The sequence below is a fragment of the Diospyros lotus genome, chromosome 3, assembly GCF_014633365.1.
Source record: "Diospyros lotus cultivar Yz01 chromosome 3, ASM1463336v1, whole genome shotgun sequence".
Lineage (NCBI taxonomy): Eukaryota > Viridiplantae > Streptophyta > Magnoliopsida > Ericales > Ebenaceae > Diospyros > Diospyros lotus.
This window is the reverse complement of record NC_068340.1, coordinates 37,419,109-37,439,490: the sequence shown is the minus strand read 5'-3', so window position 1 is coordinate 37,439,490 and position 20,382 is coordinate 37,419,109. Positions and strand designations below refer to the sequence as shown.

Here is a 20,382-nt window from a genome sequence, read left to right as displayed (position 1 = left end):
CATTGTCCTCATTTGAGCTTTTTTCTCCATCAAACTTTGCAAAGTAAGGAAAGAAGAAGCGAATCTAGTTAACTCCCGGTCTCACAATATCCCTCTTCTTTGTAAATGATCTCATTAAGGACAATGTCTTATGGTGTGCATAAATGAAGATCGTCAAACTCTTGGCCTGATCAATGACTTTTTTAAACTTCGGCAGTTTTCCAATACTTTCAAACATCAAATTGATAGTGTGAGTAGCACATGATGTCCAAAAGATATTTGGCCTCTTCAATTTCAATAATTTTGCTACTCCCATATTGTTGGTAGCATTGTCTGTTACTACTTGGATGACATTTTGTGGGCCAACTTGCTCAATGCACTTGTCCACATATTCAAAAATGAGTTCGCTTGTATGTGCTTTGTCTGAAGACTCTTTGGAAGACAAAAAAACAGTACCTGCATTAGAATTAACACATAGGTTCATGATGCTCCTCCTTTTTCTGTCTGTCCAAGCATCTGTCATAATGGAGCACCCATTTTGTGCCCACTCTTCTTCATGCTTCTTTAGTAATTCTTTAGTTCTATCCACTTCTCCCTTTAACAACGGTTCTCTCAACTGGTATTGACTAGGAGGTTTGAAGCCCGGGCCAAATTGACCAACCGCCTCAACAAACAATTTGAAGCTATCATGATCTATCGCATTGAAAGGAATACCAGCTTCATATACCCATCTAGCACAATACTCACGAACAGTCTGTGTTCTTTCTTTGAAGAGTGCTTCATTGATATTTTGTTGCCTTTTCGTCAAATAAGTTTCAAGACTGATGGAGGTTGCAAACTTATCCATAGGGCCAAGAGTATGGGGCATTTTTTTGCTACCTAACTCTTTCAATTCATCTTCATCATCCCCCCCTTCAGAAATATTAACAGAAGATCTCATCAAATCTTCCTCCTCCTTATTCTTCTTCTTACTCTTTGCCTCGGCAATAGCATTCTTGCATTTAGCTTGATCATTCGGAGAAGATTTTGGACATGCAGAAACATTTCCGGAAATATGACCTATGTGTTCTTTTATTCTGTAAACTCCGCCAGACATAATTTTACCACACAACTTACATTTAACTTTATCCATATTCTTCGGATCAATTAACATTCCATACTCCCATCCAATATCATTGGATTTCCTTTTAAAAACCGAAGCTGCATCAGACGATGCTCCTGTACTTCGAGTCCCATCCGACATTTTTAATTTAATTGAAGAAACTTGCAATAAAAACCTATATATAACGAATAACCTCACTTAGTATTCAAAATAACAATAACATATCATGATTCATGGCTGTAAAATAATCAAATGATTCAAATTAAGATAATAAAATAGCAAAATAATTTATGTTTTACAATATAATAAAAACAGAAATATAATCAATAATAAAAACATCAATATACTATAAGTCTATAAGCAAGCAGCAAATTTTTTGGAAATATTAAAGAATATATATAATTAATAATAAAAACTAAATATAAATCTAATAATTATATATAAATAGAAAAGAAAAATGAAATAAAATAAAAAATAAAAAACATAAAAAGGAAATAAAAAACGCAGCAATGCCGCAAACGCAAAACAGAGAGAGAGAGAGAGGGGTTACGAGTGGACGGAGATGGACCTTGCCGTGGCGGAGATGGAGCTCGACGGCGAGGACGAGGGCGGAGGCAACGATGCTGAGGCAACGAGGAAGAGGAAGACGCGACGGAGAAGAGGCGGTGATGATGAAACTTGGTGGCGAGGATGGAGTTGGATGCAGCGACGGCGGTGAGCTACTGGCGGGCAGATGAAGCTTGGCGGCGTTGAGGCAGCAGCGTTGAGGTGAGAAGAGACTGAAGAGGGGGAGACGCTAACAGGTTTGAATCGTTTGATTTATGATTTAGCAAAAAAAAACCCTAAAAACTAATATTTAAACCGAAAAAAGCTCTAGGCGTGCTGGCTGACTAGGCGCCCAAGTCGGCCGATTACTCGGGCCGGCGCCTAAGAGGCCCGACTAGGGCAATTTCGGGGCGGCCAGTGGTCGCCTAGCGCCTAGGCGGGCACCTAGCCCGATTTTTAGAACACTGCCTATTCCTATCATTGAAGACCTACTCGATGAACTAAGCCATACCTCAGTGTTTTCTAAGCTTGACCTAAGGTCCAGATATCACCAAATCCGGATGAACCCCACTGATATTTCTAAAACCGTTTTTAAAACTCACCATGGGCATTATAAATTCACCGTAATGCCTTTCGGTTTAACCAATGCACCTGCAACCTTCCAAGTTCTTATGAATCATATCTTTGAACTCTACCTCCGCAAATTTGTGTTGGTATTCTTTGATGATATTTTAATCTATAGCCCTTTTTTCACCTAATTTTAGAACACCTTAGAATTGCATTCCAAGTCCTTAGACTCAATTGGCTGTGCATCAAAAAGTCCAAATGTGCTTTCGCTTAGACGCAGGTGGAGTATTTGGGATATGTGATCTCTAGTGCTGGAGTTAGCACTGATCCCAAGAAGAAATCAGCTATGTTATCGTGGCCTAGACTAGGGAATGTCAGATCGCTGAGGGGATTCCTGGAATTGACCGGCTACTATAGGTGTTTCGTAAGGAATTATAGAGTGATAAGCAAACCATTATTTGACCTATTGAAGAAGGATAGCTTTAAGTGGGATGAAGGAGCAGAAGCTGCATTCGGGGGTCTTAAACAGGCCATGAGTGAGGTTCCTATGCTCGGCATCCCTGACTTCAACAAACCATTTACCTTGGAGACGAATGCAAGTGGAACAAGAGTGGGGGTTGTTCTATCTCAAGATGGCTAACCTTTGGCTTTTATGAGCCAAGCTCGGGCCCCAAGACATCAAGGGCTAAGCACGTATGACAAGGAATTATTGGCAGTCCTCATGACAGTTGAAAAATGGAGGCATTATTTTGAGGTTGGACAGTTCATCATAAGAACTGACCACGAAAGCCTTAAGTTTTTGGCTCACCAGAAGTTGAACACCAACTTGCAAAGAACGGGGATGGCGAAGTTGATGGGGATGGATTTTGTGATTTAGTACAGAAGGGGAAGAGAGAATGTGGCAGTAGATGCGTTATCCCAGTGCCATGAGGAAGGGCATTGCGCAGCTACCTTAGTTTTGATACCCGATTGGACGAGGGAACTAATGGAGCAACTAAGCATAGACAATAACAGCAAGTAAGGTTACACCATCAGTAATGGCCTGATTCCATAGTTATTAAAGGCGCGCCTAGGCGCAAGGCGCCTCGCCTGGGCTGAGGCGAGGCGGTTTCTGCAAGGCGCGCGCCTTGCAAGGTGAGGCGCTGAGGCGCGCCTAGGCGCGCCTCATGAAAATCGCGCCTGCATCCTGCCTGCATCATTTCTTTCTCTCCTCTCTAGCATCCTCTCTTCTTAGTTTCAGCATGTATACATCACTACTTATTTACATAAGTAGTGATGTATATATGTAAATAAGAAAATGTCCACATTTTCTTTTATTTATATTTTACCTTCCATTTACTTTAATACATAAATGTAAATAAGAAAGTACCCCCCATTTGGATTCAATAAAAATATCTAAAAAATCAAAATCCATAACAATAAGAAAATAGAATTTTGATTTTAGTACAAATTCAGGATTTAGCAATTTTACCACCCCCAAAATACATACTTACTATTTCTTGAAAAATTCATTAAAAATCATTTTAACAACAATGAATATTAACTATCAAAATACCAGGAGTTAGTTTTTCAAAATGAAAACATTTTCTTATATGTCTCCTTATAATGCCCTAATCTTCCAGACTTAGAAAAAATGCTCTAATCTTCCAGACCTAGAAAAATAGCATTTTTCAAAATGAAAGCATTTTCTTGATTGTGGACTTGTAGTGTTTATTGATTGTGGAGAATACTAAAGCTATTCCAAAATGTCCTCCATCAATAAAACAAGAGATTGGAGAGTATATGCAAAAGAAGAAAAATAACAGGGAATCAGGGATGAGCAAAATATGGCACCGTAAGATGATGATTTTCAATTTGGTGAAGGGTATGATGATGATGATGATGATTAAAACTTCTTTATTGATTGTGGACTTGTAGTGTTTATATGTTTGTTTAGAACTTTGCACGATGGTTGGTACTTGTTTGAGTTTGAGACTTTAAGTTTGAACTTTGATGATGTTTCTAGTTTAGAAATTGTATGATGAATGAATTAACTTTGATGTTGTTAGTTTAGAATTTGAAGATAATGAAACATTAATGATATGCATGTGTTATTATTGATAATTTGATAGTTTTTTATTATTTTACAAGATTTTTAGTTTTTTTTCTAAAAGGTGCGCCTCGCTTCGCAAAGGCGCGCCTCGCGCCTCAAGGACCCTTTGCGCCTCGCTGCGCCTCGCGCCTTTCAGAACTATGCCTGATTCGATATCGGGGACAGTTGGTGATAGGAGATTGTGAGACATTGAAGGGGAGGATACTTCAAACCATGCACGACTCACCTCTAGGAGGACATTTGGGAATTCAAAACACATATAGGAAAGTGAAGCAAGTATTCTTCTGGCCAGGCTTAAAGAAATCAGTTATGGAGTACATACTACAGTGTGACATATGTAAAAGGTGCAAGCATGAATCAATGGCTAAACCAAGTCTTCTACAGCCTCTGGAAGTACCTAACCGGGCCTGGGCTAACATTACAATGGATTTTGTAGAAGGGTTGCCACAATCAGAAGGAAAGAATTGTGTACTAGTAGTGGTGGACCGACTAACTAAGTACAACCATTTCCTTAGTCTGTCCCATCCGTTCACGGCACAAAAAGTGGCCAGAGAATTCTTGGATCATGTGGTGAAGCTACACAGGGTACCTTAGACGATAATATCAGACAGGGATAAAGTGTTTACTAGCTTATTTTGGCAAGAGTTTGTCACGGACTAAGCCTGCCAATCTACCTTCTTCCTATTCGGTATGAATAGGAAAATGTTTTCTAAGGGACTAAGCAATCAATTGAGGGAAGGATGAAGAAGAGAAAGAGATATAAGAGAGAATCGGGAGAGAGAGATTGTGAGCAAGGATAAAATGAGCTAATATTCTTCATAGATGCCCAAGGAAAGGAAATCCCTCATCCAATCTCAATTCCATCATAAAGTGGACCACATTTGGCTCCCAAATGGCTGGCTATGGTGTGAGGGACTTGAATTGTCTTATACCACTTTGAAGTGGCACCTCTTGATCTGCTGATGTAAGATAATGACATCAGCATGACCAACGATGGTAAATCATGCATGCTAGCAAAAGCAAAGCTAAACTATTCCATGTTAACATTAACAAACTTTAAAATTGTTGCGTTATGAAATTGTCCATCTTTTATTTTGCTGACATTTCCTTATTTTGACTGGTGGACCTCTTAGCCTGGACTGTAGTACAAGTAGTATTCAATGCATTACCAAGCAGCTAAGCCTATCCCACCTTATTTAGGTACAATACCTTTCTCTGTAGAGCTTCAGTCACAGCCTCACGGGCAGTGAAATGTGGCATCCCCATATACTCTGAACCACCATTACTATTTATTTTGCCATCATCTGTAAAGATGTTGATAAAATCAAGATTATGACGCTTTCCAACCTAAAAATCATTTGGATGAGCTGGAGTTATCTGCAAGAGTATTGAAGGAGCATTCATAACATTAGAATCCAAACATGAGAACTAATAGAGAAGTTCAACCCATCATTCTTAGTATTTAAGGACAAACTGTACCTTAACAGCACCAGTCCCAAAATTTAGATCAACAAGTATTGCATCACAAACTATTGGAAGTTTTCTTCCACTAAATGGATTAATGGGAAAGTTTCCATGAAGGTGGCTGTATTTTAAGTCATATGGATGTATGGAATCGCAGTATCACCAAGCGTTGCTTCCACTCTAGTAGTGGCCACAACAATTTCACCCAATCCTCTTTCCAAAGGGTATGCAAATGATGTCAAACCACTAAACTCCACGTGCCTTTCATATTGAGGAACCTTTAAGTGACCTTTCTTTTATGTCCAAATAGCCTGCCTACAAAACCAGCAACTTCATAATATACATATATTCCACTGAGAGGCTAAAAAGGTTCAAAGACCACAGGTTACCTCATAACATATATTGCTGTTCGCAAAACACAGTCCCAATTCACCAACCACAGATCCCTAAAACAGAATGCAAAATTAATTTAATCTACAGATAGGTGCTCATTGGAAAAGAAATTTAAATATATGGTTTGGAGAAAAAATAATCTAAAGTCAAATCTATAGACCTAATAGGCCATCCATTTTATATAACACCACAACATTTTACATCCAAAACCGAATTGATACCCTTAAATCAGATTGTGGTGGTATGTTATAAGATATAAATTAAGTTATTTGTTACCTGAAAAAATATCATCCATGCCTCATGCAATTTAAATAGATGAGTGCATACCTCTAAATTAGACCTTCTTTGTAAAGCCTAACGGATGCCTCTCTCACAGCCCTTGATCTTTTCTCATCCATCGTGAAGCACTGTGGAAGAACAAAGAAGATAACATAAAACACCTACAGGTGCTAACATGCGAATAAGATTGACTGGACTCAAATAATTCAGACATATGGTATAATTTAAGATTGTAACCTCTCAAGACCAATCAAGTGAGGCACCCAATCCTCTTTAAGTTGTTTCAATACGGTGCCAGTGTACTCATTCTTCCAATTCTACACCTTTCACCACACAAAAGCATAGACAAAAACTAATACTTGTACAGATTCTTATCAACTTAATGAGGCTAAAATTACTGATGATGTTGGGTAACTTCAGATAAAAATTTCTCATGGCCAGAATGTCTTGTTAATTTTCTTACACACATGATTTTCTTGTCCACAACAACCTGCAAGAGCATCACACCAATGCATCTTGAACATTATTCACAATGGTTTGATTAATGGAGGCAAAAGTTGTAGCATTGCTGCATATGATTATACAGATAAAAGTTTATCCAAAATATCAAGGATCCACTCCTACAGCCCCTAATGGACAGGAACAGATGCAAAGAAACAGGGTCATGGAAGATGGGATGCCCATGCACAACCTGTCTTAGGTACAGGCAGGTTGGGCCAGTTCAAAAGCCCAAAGACAGTCAAATCAATTAGGTTCTGAGCCTTTCCACCAAGGTGCAGCCTGTGGTTGCAACATATACAAATACCCTAGCTGTTCACTTAAATGATAATTGGATGTGGGGCATCAGTTTACCTTATAAACTATGCTATTTTCATGCTGAGAGTTTTGTTCCACGTCATTCATAAGTAAAAATGTGAACTGAAATTCTTCAATCTTAAAAAGGGCCTCCACCAGTTTTTAGAATGTTGGCTAGACAAATGAGTAATGCACTTGTAGTGCCATGTTCATTCATCAGTTTTAAGAAATTAAAAAAAAGAGTACGGGCATCCCAAATGCACGATGCTTTCCGCTTCACAACGGTTGGAGGAGGGTTATTCTTGTACACAACCTTAGCCTTGCTTTTTTGCAAAGAGGTGATAGAATTCCCACTCAAAACTCCAATTTCCTATCCCATATCAATCCGAATTACAATGCTCAATTCCAGAAAAATAACAAAGGAAAGAAAGAAGAACAGAAAAAAAGAAAACGAGGGCCAATTCGAGAGGGCCTGCTCTCCTAGAATCTTCTTCAGGTTTTTCTTTTTCCTATCTCTCTTCTTTCCACTCTCTCTTATAGAGATTCCCCTGACAATTACAGCCACGTGAGGTTGTTATTCCTAACCATCTATGACAATTTTACCCCTGTATCCTTTTCCTCAATTGCCCTCTTGCTTCCTTTCTTACCCTTATGCTGATATGTGTGATGTATCGGTGCTCTATCATGACTCCCGTCCATAAGATTCACTTGTCCTCAAGGTGAAACTCGGGAAACTGTTGCAATCTGATTGTACGGTTCCCATGTAGCTTCTAAGGGTGGCAGCCCTTTCCATTGAATTAGCACATCAAGGCCCCTCAAGTTTTTACCTCTGCTCGACCGTATTCCCAATAGGAATTTTGGTTTTACCATCATCTCTAGCTCGGCTGTCAAATGAGTTGGAATGGAGGTAGCTGCTGGTGATGTCCCTTCAGCTTTACAAAGTTGAGATACATGAAAGACGGGATGGATGGCACATGTGGGTGGAAGTTCCAGCTTGTATGCCACCTTCCCTATCCTCTTTTCCACAACAAAGGGTCCATAATACCTTGGTGACAGCTTTTCATTTAGCTTGGCAGCCAAGGTCTTTTGCCTATATCGTCTAATTTTCAGGTAGACCAAGTCTCCCACTTCGAATTGAATGTCCCTCCGCTTCTTATCCGCTATGGATTTCATCTTTGCTTGTGCTCGCAGTAGTTGGCCTTTAAGCTCTTCCAGCACTACATCCCTCTCCACTAGCTGCTTCTCCAACCCGGATATGACGGTGGTACCCTTCACAAACTGTAGAAGTGGAGGTGACTCGCGCCCATAAACTATCTAAAAAGGGGTTAGTTTAGAACAAGCTTGATAGGAAGTATTATACCAATACTTGGCCCAAGGAAGCCAAGTGTACCACGCCTTAGGTGTAGAAGAGGCAAAACATCTGAGATAAGTCTCCAATGTCCTGTTGAGGACTTTCGTTTGGCCATCGGATTGGGGGTGGTAAGCTGTACTCCTATTCAGCTGTGTGCCCTGTAGTCGAAATAGCTTTTTCCAAAAATGGCTGATGAAGACCTTGTCTCTATCCAAGACTATAGAATTAGGAATCCCGTGCAGCTGCACAATTTCTTTGACAAAAATTCTTGCTACACTGGCTGTTGTAAATGGGTGTTTCAATCCGATAAAATGCCCATACTTGCTAAGTCTATCCACCACCACTAGAATGGAGTCCATTCCCCCAGATTTTGCAGTCCCTCTATGAAGTCCATTGACAAATCCTCCCAAATTTGATGGGGAATAGGGAGCGGTTGAAGTAGGCCCCCGGGTGAGAGAGCCATGTACATGTGCTGCTGGCATATGGGACATTGGCGGACATACCGATGGATATCCTTTTTCATTCCTATCCAATACACATTAACAACCAGCCTTTTGTAAGTTCGCAAGAAACCCGAGTGGCCTCCAAGCTGTCCATCATGACCCTCCTTCATCACCAAAGGAATCAAAGACGAACTAAGGGGGAGTAGCAATCTGCCCTTGAATAATAACTGCCCATCCACCAAGGAATAACCTGGCCTACTTGAAGGTTCAGCTTGCAGCTCCTTGATGATCTATTGGAAGTGGCTGTTTTCGGCCACTTCTTCTTTGAGTTGATCTAATTGTAGCACCCGAGGAACAATAAGAGCCATGAGTGTAACTGGAAATGAAAACCGGGAGAACACATCAGCAGCGCGGTTCTCCAAGCTAGGCTGATATTGTATCTCAAAGTTGTAGCCCATTAACTTCATCACCCATTTTTGACATTTCGGACTCACAAATCATTGCTCCATCAAGAACCTTAAACTTTTTTGATTTGTTCGAATTGTGAACTTCCTCCCCAATAAATAATGTCACCATTTTCGTATCGCAAATACAATAGCCATCAACTCCCTCTCATATGTTGACTTATTCCAATCGTAGGGGTTTAAAGCATGACTAAAGAAAGCAAGTGGCCTATGTTCCTGCATCAATACAACCTCGAGTCCATACCCTGAGGCATCAGTCTCCACTATAAATTCCTTCAAAAAATCTGGTAAGGCGAGCACCGGTAAGGCTGTCATGGCTGTCTTTAGGGACTGAAAAGCTTGCTTCGAACTCTCATCCCAATAGAAGTTATCTTTTCGAAGTCGTTCCGTTAATGGCCAAGCTAATTTTCCATAATTTCTTACAAACCGACGATAATACCTCGTGATTCCCAAAAATCCACGGAGTTCTCGCTGCGAACCTAGGCTAGGCCAATCCATAACAGCCTGAATTTTTGAATTGTCCACAGCAACCCCCAGCTGCGAAATAATGTGGCCTAAGTAGTCAATCTCCATATGTCCAAACTTGCATTTTTTTGCATTGGCATACAACTTGTTTTTAGCTAATATTCCCAATACACAACGCAAATGATCCCGATGTTCTTGCATCGTTTTGCTGTACACCAAAATGTCATCAAAAAACATGAGAACAAACTGTCTCAATTGCTCCCTAAAAATCTCGTTCATCAAAAACTGAAATGTAGCAGGAGCGTTTGTTAATCCAAATGGCATCATCATAAACTCATAATGGCCCTCATGAGTCTGAAAAGCAGTTTTCGGAATGTCCTTAGGTGCGATACGTATTTGATGGTAACCCGATTTTAAATCCAATTTAGAAAAAACTGCCGCTCCATTCAGCTCATCTAGGAGTTCTTCAATAATCGGAATAGAAAATTTATTGAGAATAGTTACCTTGTTTAGAGCTCGGTAGTCCATGCAAAACCTCCACCTCTCGTCCTTCTTCTTGACTAGCAATACTGGACTGGAAAAAGGGCTGATGCTTGGCCTGATGATACCTGCAGCCAACATCTCTCTAACAAGTTTTTCAATCTCAATCTTCAAGAGATGCGAGTATCGGTAAGGTCTCACACTGACTGGGGGTACCTCGGGCTGCAGCGTGATGGTATGATCCCGTCTTCGGTGCGGGGGCAGCCCACACGGCTCTTCAAAGACTGCCTCGAAGTCGGACAACACCTCTTGCAAGCTGTTAGGGATATCAACTTCCATTGCTTCAGCCGTTAAACAACCTAACTCCAATAAGACTCCTTCCCCACCCTTCCGAAATGCCTTCATCATGGACTTCATGGTCACTAAAGTTTTAATAAGGCTAGGATCCCCATGTAAGGTAATGGCCGTGTCTCCCACCTTAAACCTCATGATCAGGAAAGCCCAATCCACTTGTGTCTCTCCCAATGTGGCCGACCACTTCATCCCAAGAATGACATCAGAGCTGCCCAACTCCAAAGGAAGGAAGTCTTCCACAATCTTCACATTCTGTAACAACAAGGGGACCCTCTTGCATACTCCCGCCCCCTGCACTGTCATTCCCAAGCCCATTATCACCCCATATCCTCGGGTAGGCATCCTTACGAGTCCCAATTTTTGCACCAAGTTAGCTACTATGAAATTGTGGGAAGCCCCGCTATCAATCAGTACAATCACTTCTTGGCCTTCTATTGTTCCTTTAATCTTCATCGTTTGAGGAGGAGTTAGCTCTGCCACGGAGTTTAGTGATAACTCCACCATCTCCCCTTCCTTGAGAGTGTCTTCCCACTCCCCGGAAGCCTCCACTGCCTCATCTTGTTTAGTCCCTTCTTCTTCTCCCCTCTCTTCCTCATAAATAACCATCACTTGTAGCTCCTTGTTCTTACACCTATACCCAAATGAATACTTCTCGTTACAGCGAAAACATAATCCCTTCGCCCGCTTGGCTTGTAGCTCATTCTCACTCAATCGCTTGAAGGGTGGTGTGGACAGCTTTCCGCTGACCAGCGATCTTGGAGAATTAGAAGAGCTAGCTGTGACTATCCTAGGAGGATTAGCGGCCTAGAACCCCAAATTTTGTTGCCCCATAGGAATTGGAGCTGGGTGTGGGGTTACCTTACTTGGGCCGTAACCAAAACGATTCCCTTATAGCACCTGATTTCAGTCCTCAATCCACTGAGCCATTTCCATGATATTCTTGAGGCCCAAGGGCCTCAACACCTTGATTTCCAGTTTGAGCCCATTAACAAAGTGTCCCTCCAAAACTGCTTTGGGCATCTCTTCAATGGGTGATGCTAGAGTCTCAAAGTAAATTCGATAGTTTCAGACCATTCCCCACTGTCGAAGGGCCATGAACCTCTCATCCACGGTCCCTTCTTGGGTGGACTTGAATCGATTCCTTAGCAACCCTTTAAGCTCCTCCCAATTTCTTACTCACCGCCTCATTTGCTCCCATTGAAACCAAGACAGAGCCCCTACTTCAAAGCATAAGACTGCCAACTCCAACTTCTCTGCATCGGTCAGCTAGTTTACTGTGAAGTAGCGCTCAACCCTGAAGATCCAGCCATCTAGATCATCTCCCTCGAAGATGGGCATTTCCAGGCGCCTCCCTCGGTACTCTTGCCTTCCGACTGCATCAACCTAGTCACCCCCTTCGCCACTTCTCCCTCCAACCGCTGGCGTCCCCTCCCTCGACAAGGACGATCTCGCAAGTTGGTCTTCCCCATCTTGCTTCCCCTTCCTCTCCCCCTCTCCTGCTCATCCCATTGTACCATTAATAGGTTAAATCGGTCCATCATCCCCGCCATGCTCTTTTCAATATTTTGCACCCTCATGACTTCTGCCTTCACCGATTCTATACTATTTTGTAAACCCGCCATACGCCCCTCCAGCTCACCCACTCTTTCAGAAACAGTCATCCCCATGGATCGATTGCTCTGATACCAAAATGATAGAATTCCCACTCAAAACTCCAATTTCCTATCCCATATCAATCCAAATTAAAATGCTCAATTCCAAAAAACTGACAAAGGAAAGAAAGAAGAACAGAAAAAAAGAAAACGGGGGCCAATTCGAGAGGGCCTGCTCTCGCAAAATCTTCTTCAAGTTTTTCTTTTTCCTATCTCTCTTCTTTCCACTCTCTCTTATAGAGATTCCCCTGACGGTTACAGCCACGTGAGGTTGTTATTCCTAACTGTCTATGAAAAATTTACCCCTGTATCCTTTTCCTCAATTGTCTTCTTGCTTCCTTTCTTACCCCTACACTGATATGTGTGATGTATCGGTGCTCTATCAAGAGGCCGCCATTTCCACAGCTTGAACATATACCTTTCTAAGATATACCCCTAGGGGGTGTGAAATCCTCCTTGTATCTATCCCTATATATTTTATGCCAATTCATGACTCTAGGAACAACCCTAGTTCAATCAGTTGCAAACCAGGAAGGATGGGGCTGCAAACAGTCCCTACGTGTTATAACAGGCCAAAGACACCTTGGATCCATAAACTCATGGAACCATAGTAACAAAACCTTTGTATGGAACTGATGGACCCATGTATGTCCATTCTCACAACAGAACAATAGGCAGTCAAAATCCATAAATTCTTGTATTGAGGCTTGAATACAAGATTTCCCCAACCCCTCAGCGTATTACATATGCCCTGCACACATAAGACATGCGAATTGAGGAAAGAGAAAAGTCAAAGAGGTAGCCAACCTGCGTCCCACAAGGCATTGTATCCATGCATTCTACACCACCGCATGATAGTATCCTGCATCAATGATAATCAAGCAGCATACTAAAATTGCTGAACGACCAACCAAACCAAACCACAATTATATAAGAGATATATGCTTCTAGACCTGGATAGCACAGGTTAGGGCATGGCCTACATGTAGGGCTCCAGTCACATTTGGAGGTGGCGGTACCTGCAATTAATCAGAAAATACAATTTATGAAATGGATAATTTCTCTCAGATAAAAGTATAACTGACTTAGGGAATTGTTGAAGGAGACAGGAAGTATGGCATAAATTAAAACAAAGAGCTAACAGCAACCTGATGGTGCTCTAAAACAACAAACAGAGTAGAATTGACAAACTAACCTCCAGAAAAAGATACTAACATAGTCCTTTGCCAGAAGTTCCAATGAGTGTAAGTACATAAAAACCATGACAAGCTAGAAACAACATCAAAAGGCTTAATTGCATGTGATATGTCTACCTAAGTGTCTGTTAAATCAATGCCTACTCTTAAAATAGGGGTCAATGGATAAAAATCTAAGACTCATAATTGCATAGGAGAATTGTCACCCATATACAGCAACCTTGGAGTCATAAAAGTCCTAAGCATACAAAAAATAAGTCACCAAAAGATTCAGCTTTTTCCTGAAATCTTGTAATGTAGGTAATCATTACACTCCATGGTACTTATTCTGTTCTAATAACTAGCCATGTAGAATGAAGACAGATTTTGACATTGACAACTATCCTTACTTTTCACATAACTATTCCGGTACACAAATACAAAATGTACATTTAGCAATAAGAAAACATAAGAATGAGAAATATCAAGAGCATCACAAGCTGAAGTCGAACAAAAAAAAAAATGATAAGCATAAGAGTAATGATCTCATCAATTTAAAAAAACAAATGATGTTAGATCATCAAACAGTGGCATAATGAGTTAAAGAAAAAACTCAATCAGCAACAGAAACCAATAGTTCTGTAAATTGTGTAATACAGAGCATACAAACTATAAGCATGCAAAAATAATAGTTAACTTAGGGTAAATCAAATTTCTTATAATGAAAATAAAATTAAATCCCTTAGGTGTTAATGCCTCAGCAGCAAGAGTTCTTATGTCCAGTTGCAGTGATATTATGTCAGTTAAGATAAGCACAATCTTTTGCATCCCTTTTGGTGAATGCCATATACGCAATTTAAGGCAGCCATACATAAAACATGCAGGCAAGATGCTAAAAACCATGCAACGACTAGAAACATGAGACAAACAACATACTCCATAATTATGACACAGAAATTCATCAAAGAATTTAGAAGTCCACGTGCTCTAATTGAAAAAATGCAAATTATTTCAATTTTTTGTCCTTTATTCAGCAACCCACAATTTCAGCTTTGCCCCCTCCAGTTACTATACTTTGCAATTCAGAAGGCTTGACATCTAGCCTACATTCTTTCTACCTAGGCAGAAGGCATCAGCTACTGTATAAGCATCCAGATTTCTGAGTCATACTACTAGAGAACCATTGCTTAACTTTACCACTGAGCTTCTGCAATTAACCCAATAATACAAGGGAAAAAAACAAGTCATTAAGTCAAAGCAACTACAAAAAAAGACTAGAGAGACACTAACAATTACAAATGGCAGCTTGGAGCTGCTAGAATCTGCCACAAAGAAGCCTGATTTCTCCCACCATGCATACCATCTAAACAAGTTATAGCATAATTATTGTACTGGCTGCTAAACAAATTTATTTGTGCTGCACAGGGGACATTATAAATTGCAAACTTACGATCTTTCTACTGCATTGGGACTGAATTGCTTAGCCATTTGACACGAAAGAAGTTTCTTCTCACCAAATGGAGTCTCTGGATCAACATAGTCTTCAGGATTTTCTCCCCCTGCCCCCCTTTTCAAGTTCTTCCTTTTACCTGTTTTTTAAGTACTAGATGCTTGTTGCGCATTAAAATGCATCATCATGCAAAAAATAGCCAGTTAATCTCCTATGTCAATGCCATAAAATACATGATATAGAAATTTTACATTTTTCCAATGGCTATAATATCAAGTTCATAGGTCTTGTTGGACGAGAAAAGAAGATTCAAATAAATTAAAAGATAAAGAATTATCCTTGTAGATTATCTGGTTGTTATACAGTTGCATTTAAATTAATTTAAGTTTGTTTTTTATCTGTTTTATAATCTTTCCTAGTTTTTAGGATTAGATTATTCCAATCCTTTCCTACTCTATAGGAAAGAGATAGAGTTGTATCCTATATATATTTCCTAGCCCTCTCAGTTTAAAATGTATTAAGCATTTTGTTTTGCTCGTTTCAGGTCCCGTATAAAATTTGTGTATTGAAAGGATTAAAGTTTTGCAGGTGAACAATGATCATCAATACAATCCAAAACCAATACCAGAAATGGACAGCAAATATCAATATTATGTTTTACCTGAATTTTGGCTGCCTCCGCTTTTTGTGAAGCTTTAAGTTTTTTCAATTCTTTCTCTCTTGCCTACTTACATTATCCCTATACAATCAGATATGAAACAGGAAAAACAAAGAAGAAAACAAATGTGTTTCAGTCATATCAAGTAAGACATAAGACAAACAAATCAAAGATTAACTCGATGGGGAAGCTGGAAAAAATATTAGTTGGATAAACAACACTTGAATAAACAAGAAAGATAACCTTCAAGACAGATAATACATGAAAATTAAGCATAAGAACTACAGCATTATCATGCTCATGAATCATTTCATTTGCATTACGACATACAAAATTGTGATTTTAGATTCAGATTTTCATCAGTCTGGCCAAAGTTACAAATACATTGTGTGCTGATGATTGCATTCCCTTTTATGGAAAACTAAATATCTTAAGGCAATTCATTGGCAAAGTCACCTTTGATTCAGATGCTCAAATTGTAAGTAAAACTTTAACAAGATACTAAAGGACTGTTTGATTTCATTGTCATTTTGAGGCCACCAAAAGGAGGGGAAAATTGGTCAAGCTTCTCCTGTCTTCTTCAGCAGCAGAAGGCTTCCTCAGGTTTTGGTGGAACTCAAATTTGGGTCCTTATACTTTGGTTTATATTCTTTTACCATCCAGCAAACCTGCTAGTTGTCAATTGTAACACATGCAACAGCATATTCTAACTGTAAATATTTTTTTGAAACTATAACTAAAAATATACTTCATATCCTGATTTTCAGAGTTACCTTATTACATTTGAAATTATTTTTTATAATTTCATTAAGTGAAATTATTTGAAAAAAATTCCCATACCCCAGCAAAGCAATGAGCCTTGTGCATTCAGGGACATCTTTTTTTTATAAAGTTAACTGTTACATATATCTATTAACTATTAAAATAAACAAAAATTTTATCAAACATATGTTCATCTTTTGTTTTCAAAATTTGAAGAAATATGGCATTATTAAAAGACAACTTCAATTTTCACTTTTCTAACAGAAAAAGAAAAATTGAATGCAAGAGTCTGAAACAAAAAACTGAAAATGAACACAAAATTGACAACGAAGCTGAACAGCCTGCACAGTTGCAGGATTCAACAGATTGTGAGATCAGCTCAGTCAGCCTCATTAAGTTACAATCAAGCAATTTCTACCAGGTTACTGAAGGCTCTGATTGAGAAAGAGTTAGTAACGGAATGAAATATAAAAAAAAAATTAAATGAAAAGGAATAGAATGGAAATTAGAATACTTTCTGTGTGGTAGGGTGGATAATAAAAGTAAAAATAATTTCTCCTTTATTTGCGGGAGAACTAAAAATGAATTGGACAGAAAAAAATTAAATAATCAATGGCAGTGGTACCCTCTTAATTGATAGATAAAGCTTTATTATATAAAAGACAAATTTGAATTTTTAAAAATTAGGAAGTTTAATATTGTTAACACACAAAAATAATGTTTTGCATTCCATCTATTCTCTCCCAATTAGGGCAAAAACAAAAATACAACATCAAAAGAGAATGAACAGAAAAAACCTTCCACCTCTTTCCATTCCATCTCTCTCCCTAACACGCTGTAGCACTTTCTATTTGTTCAAGCTAGTGTAAAATTTTTCAAAATTAAAGCCGCCACAGTGAATAACAATCATTTACAGTTAATCATCAATCAGTAATTAGAAAAAAAAACAAGTAGTAAGACAGGGAAGACCAAATATCAAATAAGAAAACACAAATCTAGATTTCAACCCATACTGGATCTAAACAGTTGGGCAAGGGTTCTCCGTTTGTTTTTTATCTAACAAGGTTTATGATAATTATTTTTAGACCATCTAATGGCCACCAGACCATGATGAATGAACAGATTTCAAAAATCCCAGCACCTACTGGATCCCTGGCAACAAAACACCAAAGTCACTCAAAATTTTATAAGACGGAATATTCTCGCTCAACAGCTGGGCGAGGGTTCTCCACTTCAAATAAGCTGTCAAATAATTCCTTTACGCGAACGGTACTGAAAGCTCATCTTCGTCCTTCTTCTTCTTCTCCAGGTCTTCTAACGGTGGCTGAGCCTCTGACTCCATCTAAGATTTCAAAGGCATTAAATAATCAACTAGCCGAAGTAAACACAAACTCAACCAATCACTCACTCAACAATAACAAGAACGTTTTCACAACATTTCGACTTTAACGTGATGCTTCTTTCACCTTCTGATCGCTTCTATTCTTCGCTGCATCATACGGATGCGCCTCTGCCTGCACCTACAACCATGAACATTTACATAAACCCTAGTTTTCGAAAGACCCGACTGACAATGATTGGGAAATCACTCACCATCGTTGTTAAGCTAGGACAGAGAGGATCAAGGAACGGGATGAGAAGGCACTGTCACCGTGCGAACTGTAAAACCCCAACTACGAATATGCGTGGATGAATCAGCCAGATACACAACTGTTTTGAACATTTTGGATTACATAACGGTATTATGATCAAAATATCTTATAATTCACATATTTTTATGCGTTTCACGAGAGATTTTTTTATTATTAATACATCTTTATATAACTCAAAATATATAAAAAAGTATACCAATAACAATTTCCATGCGTGAATTGGGCTGGCAACCCTTAGTACGAATATGCGTGGATGAATCAACCCAGATACACAACTGTTTTGAACATTTTAGATTACATAATGGTATTATGATCAAAATATCTTGTACTTCACATATTTTTATGCGTTTCACGAGAATTTTTTTTATTATTAATACACCTTTATATAACCTAAAATATATAAAAAGGTATACCAGTAACATTTTTCATACATGAATTGGGCTGGCGTTGCGTGCAATGCTTTTCAGCGGGGGCTGCCGATTCAGGAAGTTTCAAATTTATTAAAATTCCTTTTTCATCTTTTGAGATTTTTTTTATATATTTTTTATAATTTTTTTATATTTATTTATAAAAATATTATATTATTTACATCAAATAACATAATATTTATCCACCGTTTAATTTACAAATTAAGAGAAAACATGAGCTCTATGGGAGGCGGGGGTGGAACTCATTCAGCCACCCTTGCAACCGGCGTCAAACAACATGACGTGAGCAACATGTACTTATTTATTGCTTATATTTAGTTATAATAAAAAAATCATACTTTTTTTGAGTGTGATATATTAAAATATATATGATAATGGGTATAAATAAGTTTTATGATTAATCTAAGTTTACCAAATACATGTGCATACTACACTAAATAAAGACACTGGATCATGGTGACAGAAGTGGACGTTGTAACTTGTATGGTAAAAACAGAACTTATACAGCATCAGCAGTGAAGGAGATTTGGGCATTAAGGCTGGCCAGACATTCAGTGGGGAGGCTAAGGAAGGAATCCATCAAGAAATCGTCAATGGCGTCCACTGTCGCCACCCCGACCAACCTGCACTTGCCTTCTTCATCCAGCCTCTCGCCTTTCCCGCTTCTCAATCCTCCCTTCGACGACTCCTCCGACGTCAGCACCGTCTCCACCAGCAGCGGCGGAGCTCTGTAAATGCTCCCAACGGAGAACCAGAACTTGGCCCTGAACTCCAGATCCACCTGCAAGTCCAGCTCGATCCGCCATTAATGATACCAACCAATAACTAATCCACACAAATTAAGTACGTACTTTACCTGGCCAGATTTCCGGTCGATGGTTCCCCGGAAGAGATCTGGAACAACGTCTATCTTGAGGAAAGGCGGCAACGGCAGCCCCAAGAACCTGGTTGTGGAGCTCATCAATGGAGGAATATACAGCGTTTTCGTATCAAAACTGACCGAAAGTACTTCACCGACTAAGTCGCTATTTGCAGCTGCCCTTTTGCCTCTCCCAGACCCAGTTCCTGTTCCGCCCCGGGCATCGTATTCGAAATCGGGATACCTAGAAATCCCGAGCTTGCAGCCTCCGAGCGTCTTGAATTCGACGCCGTATGCGTCGTTTTCCGGCGCTTTTCTTCCGGTGACTGTGGCGGTGGAGATCGGAGCTTCTTGATTCTGATTCTGCTGGTTGCGGGGAGAGGAAGACAGCGGTGCTGTTATTCGGGTTCTACTACGCTTCGATTGAACTGAAGAAAAATAAGATAATTTTGCGGGTTGATTGGGGGAAATTCTGCTTAGAATATGGGGGGTTGGGGAGCGAAGCTTCGGCTCACAGCTGCCCATGTGGTTCATGATGACGATCTCTGTGTGAATGTGAAGAACACCATATCAAACAGAGAGCCAAAGCATGGCATCACGACCTTATCCCCACCACGGCTAGCCTTATCCAACAAATTGAGAACTTCGTCCTTCTTTCTAACTCGAAAACAATTTTGTTAATGGGTAATTGAGTGGGTTGAGTTACCAGAGGCGATGTGTCGGTCATTAGAGGTGGTGCGTGGGTCTCATCACTCTCAGAAGGCCTACGCGCTTTTCTCCAATTATTAGTGTCGAATAATTGTTATGTTGTAAACGTGATATATATTTAGTTTTTTAAAATATTTTATATTTAGGATTTTTTTGATTTTATTTTAGTTTTTAATTTTTATTTTTGTTTGCCTTTCACTTGCTAATTTATATAATTTAAAATCATGTTATTTAATTTAAAATGATACATTATAAATTAAACGA

At 39.4% G+C, this 20,382-nt stretch overlaps 3 protein-coding genes across 6 annotated transcripts; 1 reads left to right on the top strand and 2 right to left on the bottom strand.

The window, feature by feature from the left end:
* Positions 1-64: 64 nt before the first annotated feature.
* On the bottom strand, positions 65-1,222 carry LOC127797026 (uncharacterized). Its single transcript, XM_052329482.1, has one exon. It carries the CDS (start codon positions 1,220-1,222, stop codon positions 65-67), a length of 1,158 nt encoding a protein of 385 aa, XP_052185442.1.
* A 421-nt stretch (positions 1,223-1,643) lies between these two features.
* On the top strand, positions 1,644-2,834 carry LOC127796974 (uncharacterized mitochondrial protein AtMg00860-like). The gene is made up of 2 exons (XM_052329367.1): positions 1,644-1,709; positions 2,469-2,834. Exons 1-2 carry the CDS (start codon positions 1,644-1,646, stop codon positions 2,832-2,834), a joined length of 432 nt encoding a protein of 143 aa, XP_052185327.1.
* Positions 2,835-6,641: 3,807 nt separating this feature from the next.
* Positions 6,642-20,162, bottom strand: LOC127797027 (valine--tRNA ligase, mitochondrial 1-like). 4 transcript variants are annotated; one of them, XM_052329486.1, is made up of 8 exons: positions 18,065-18,303; positions 17,938-17,991; positions 15,713-17,813; positions 15,052-15,204; positions 14,892-14,964; positions 13,380-13,445; positions 13,234-13,288; positions 6,642-6,745 (listed from the first exon to the last, which is right to left on the bottom strand). In XM_052329486.1, exons 4-8 carry the CDS (start codon positions 15,087-15,089, stop codon positions 6,726-6,728), a joined length of 252 nt encoding a protein of 83 aa, XP_052185446.1. In that variant the 5' UTR covers positions 15,090-15,204; positions 15,713-17,813; positions 17,938-17,991; positions 18,065-18,303; the 3' UTR covers positions 6,642-6,725. The 4 variants fall into 4 exon arrangements, with proteins under 4 accessions (XP_052185446.1, XP_052185445.1, XP_052185443.1 ...); XM_052329485.1 differs by having other exon boundaries at positions 6,645-6,745; positions 15,052-15,211; positions 18,065-18,280; XM_052329483.1 differs by lacking the exons at positions 6,642-6,745; positions 13,234-13,288; positions 13,380-13,445; positions 14,892-14,964; positions 15,052-15,204 and adding an exon at positions 19,408-20,162 and having other exon boundaries at positions 17,445-17,813; positions 18,065-19,332.
* Positions 20,163-20,382: the final 220 nt, after the last annotated feature.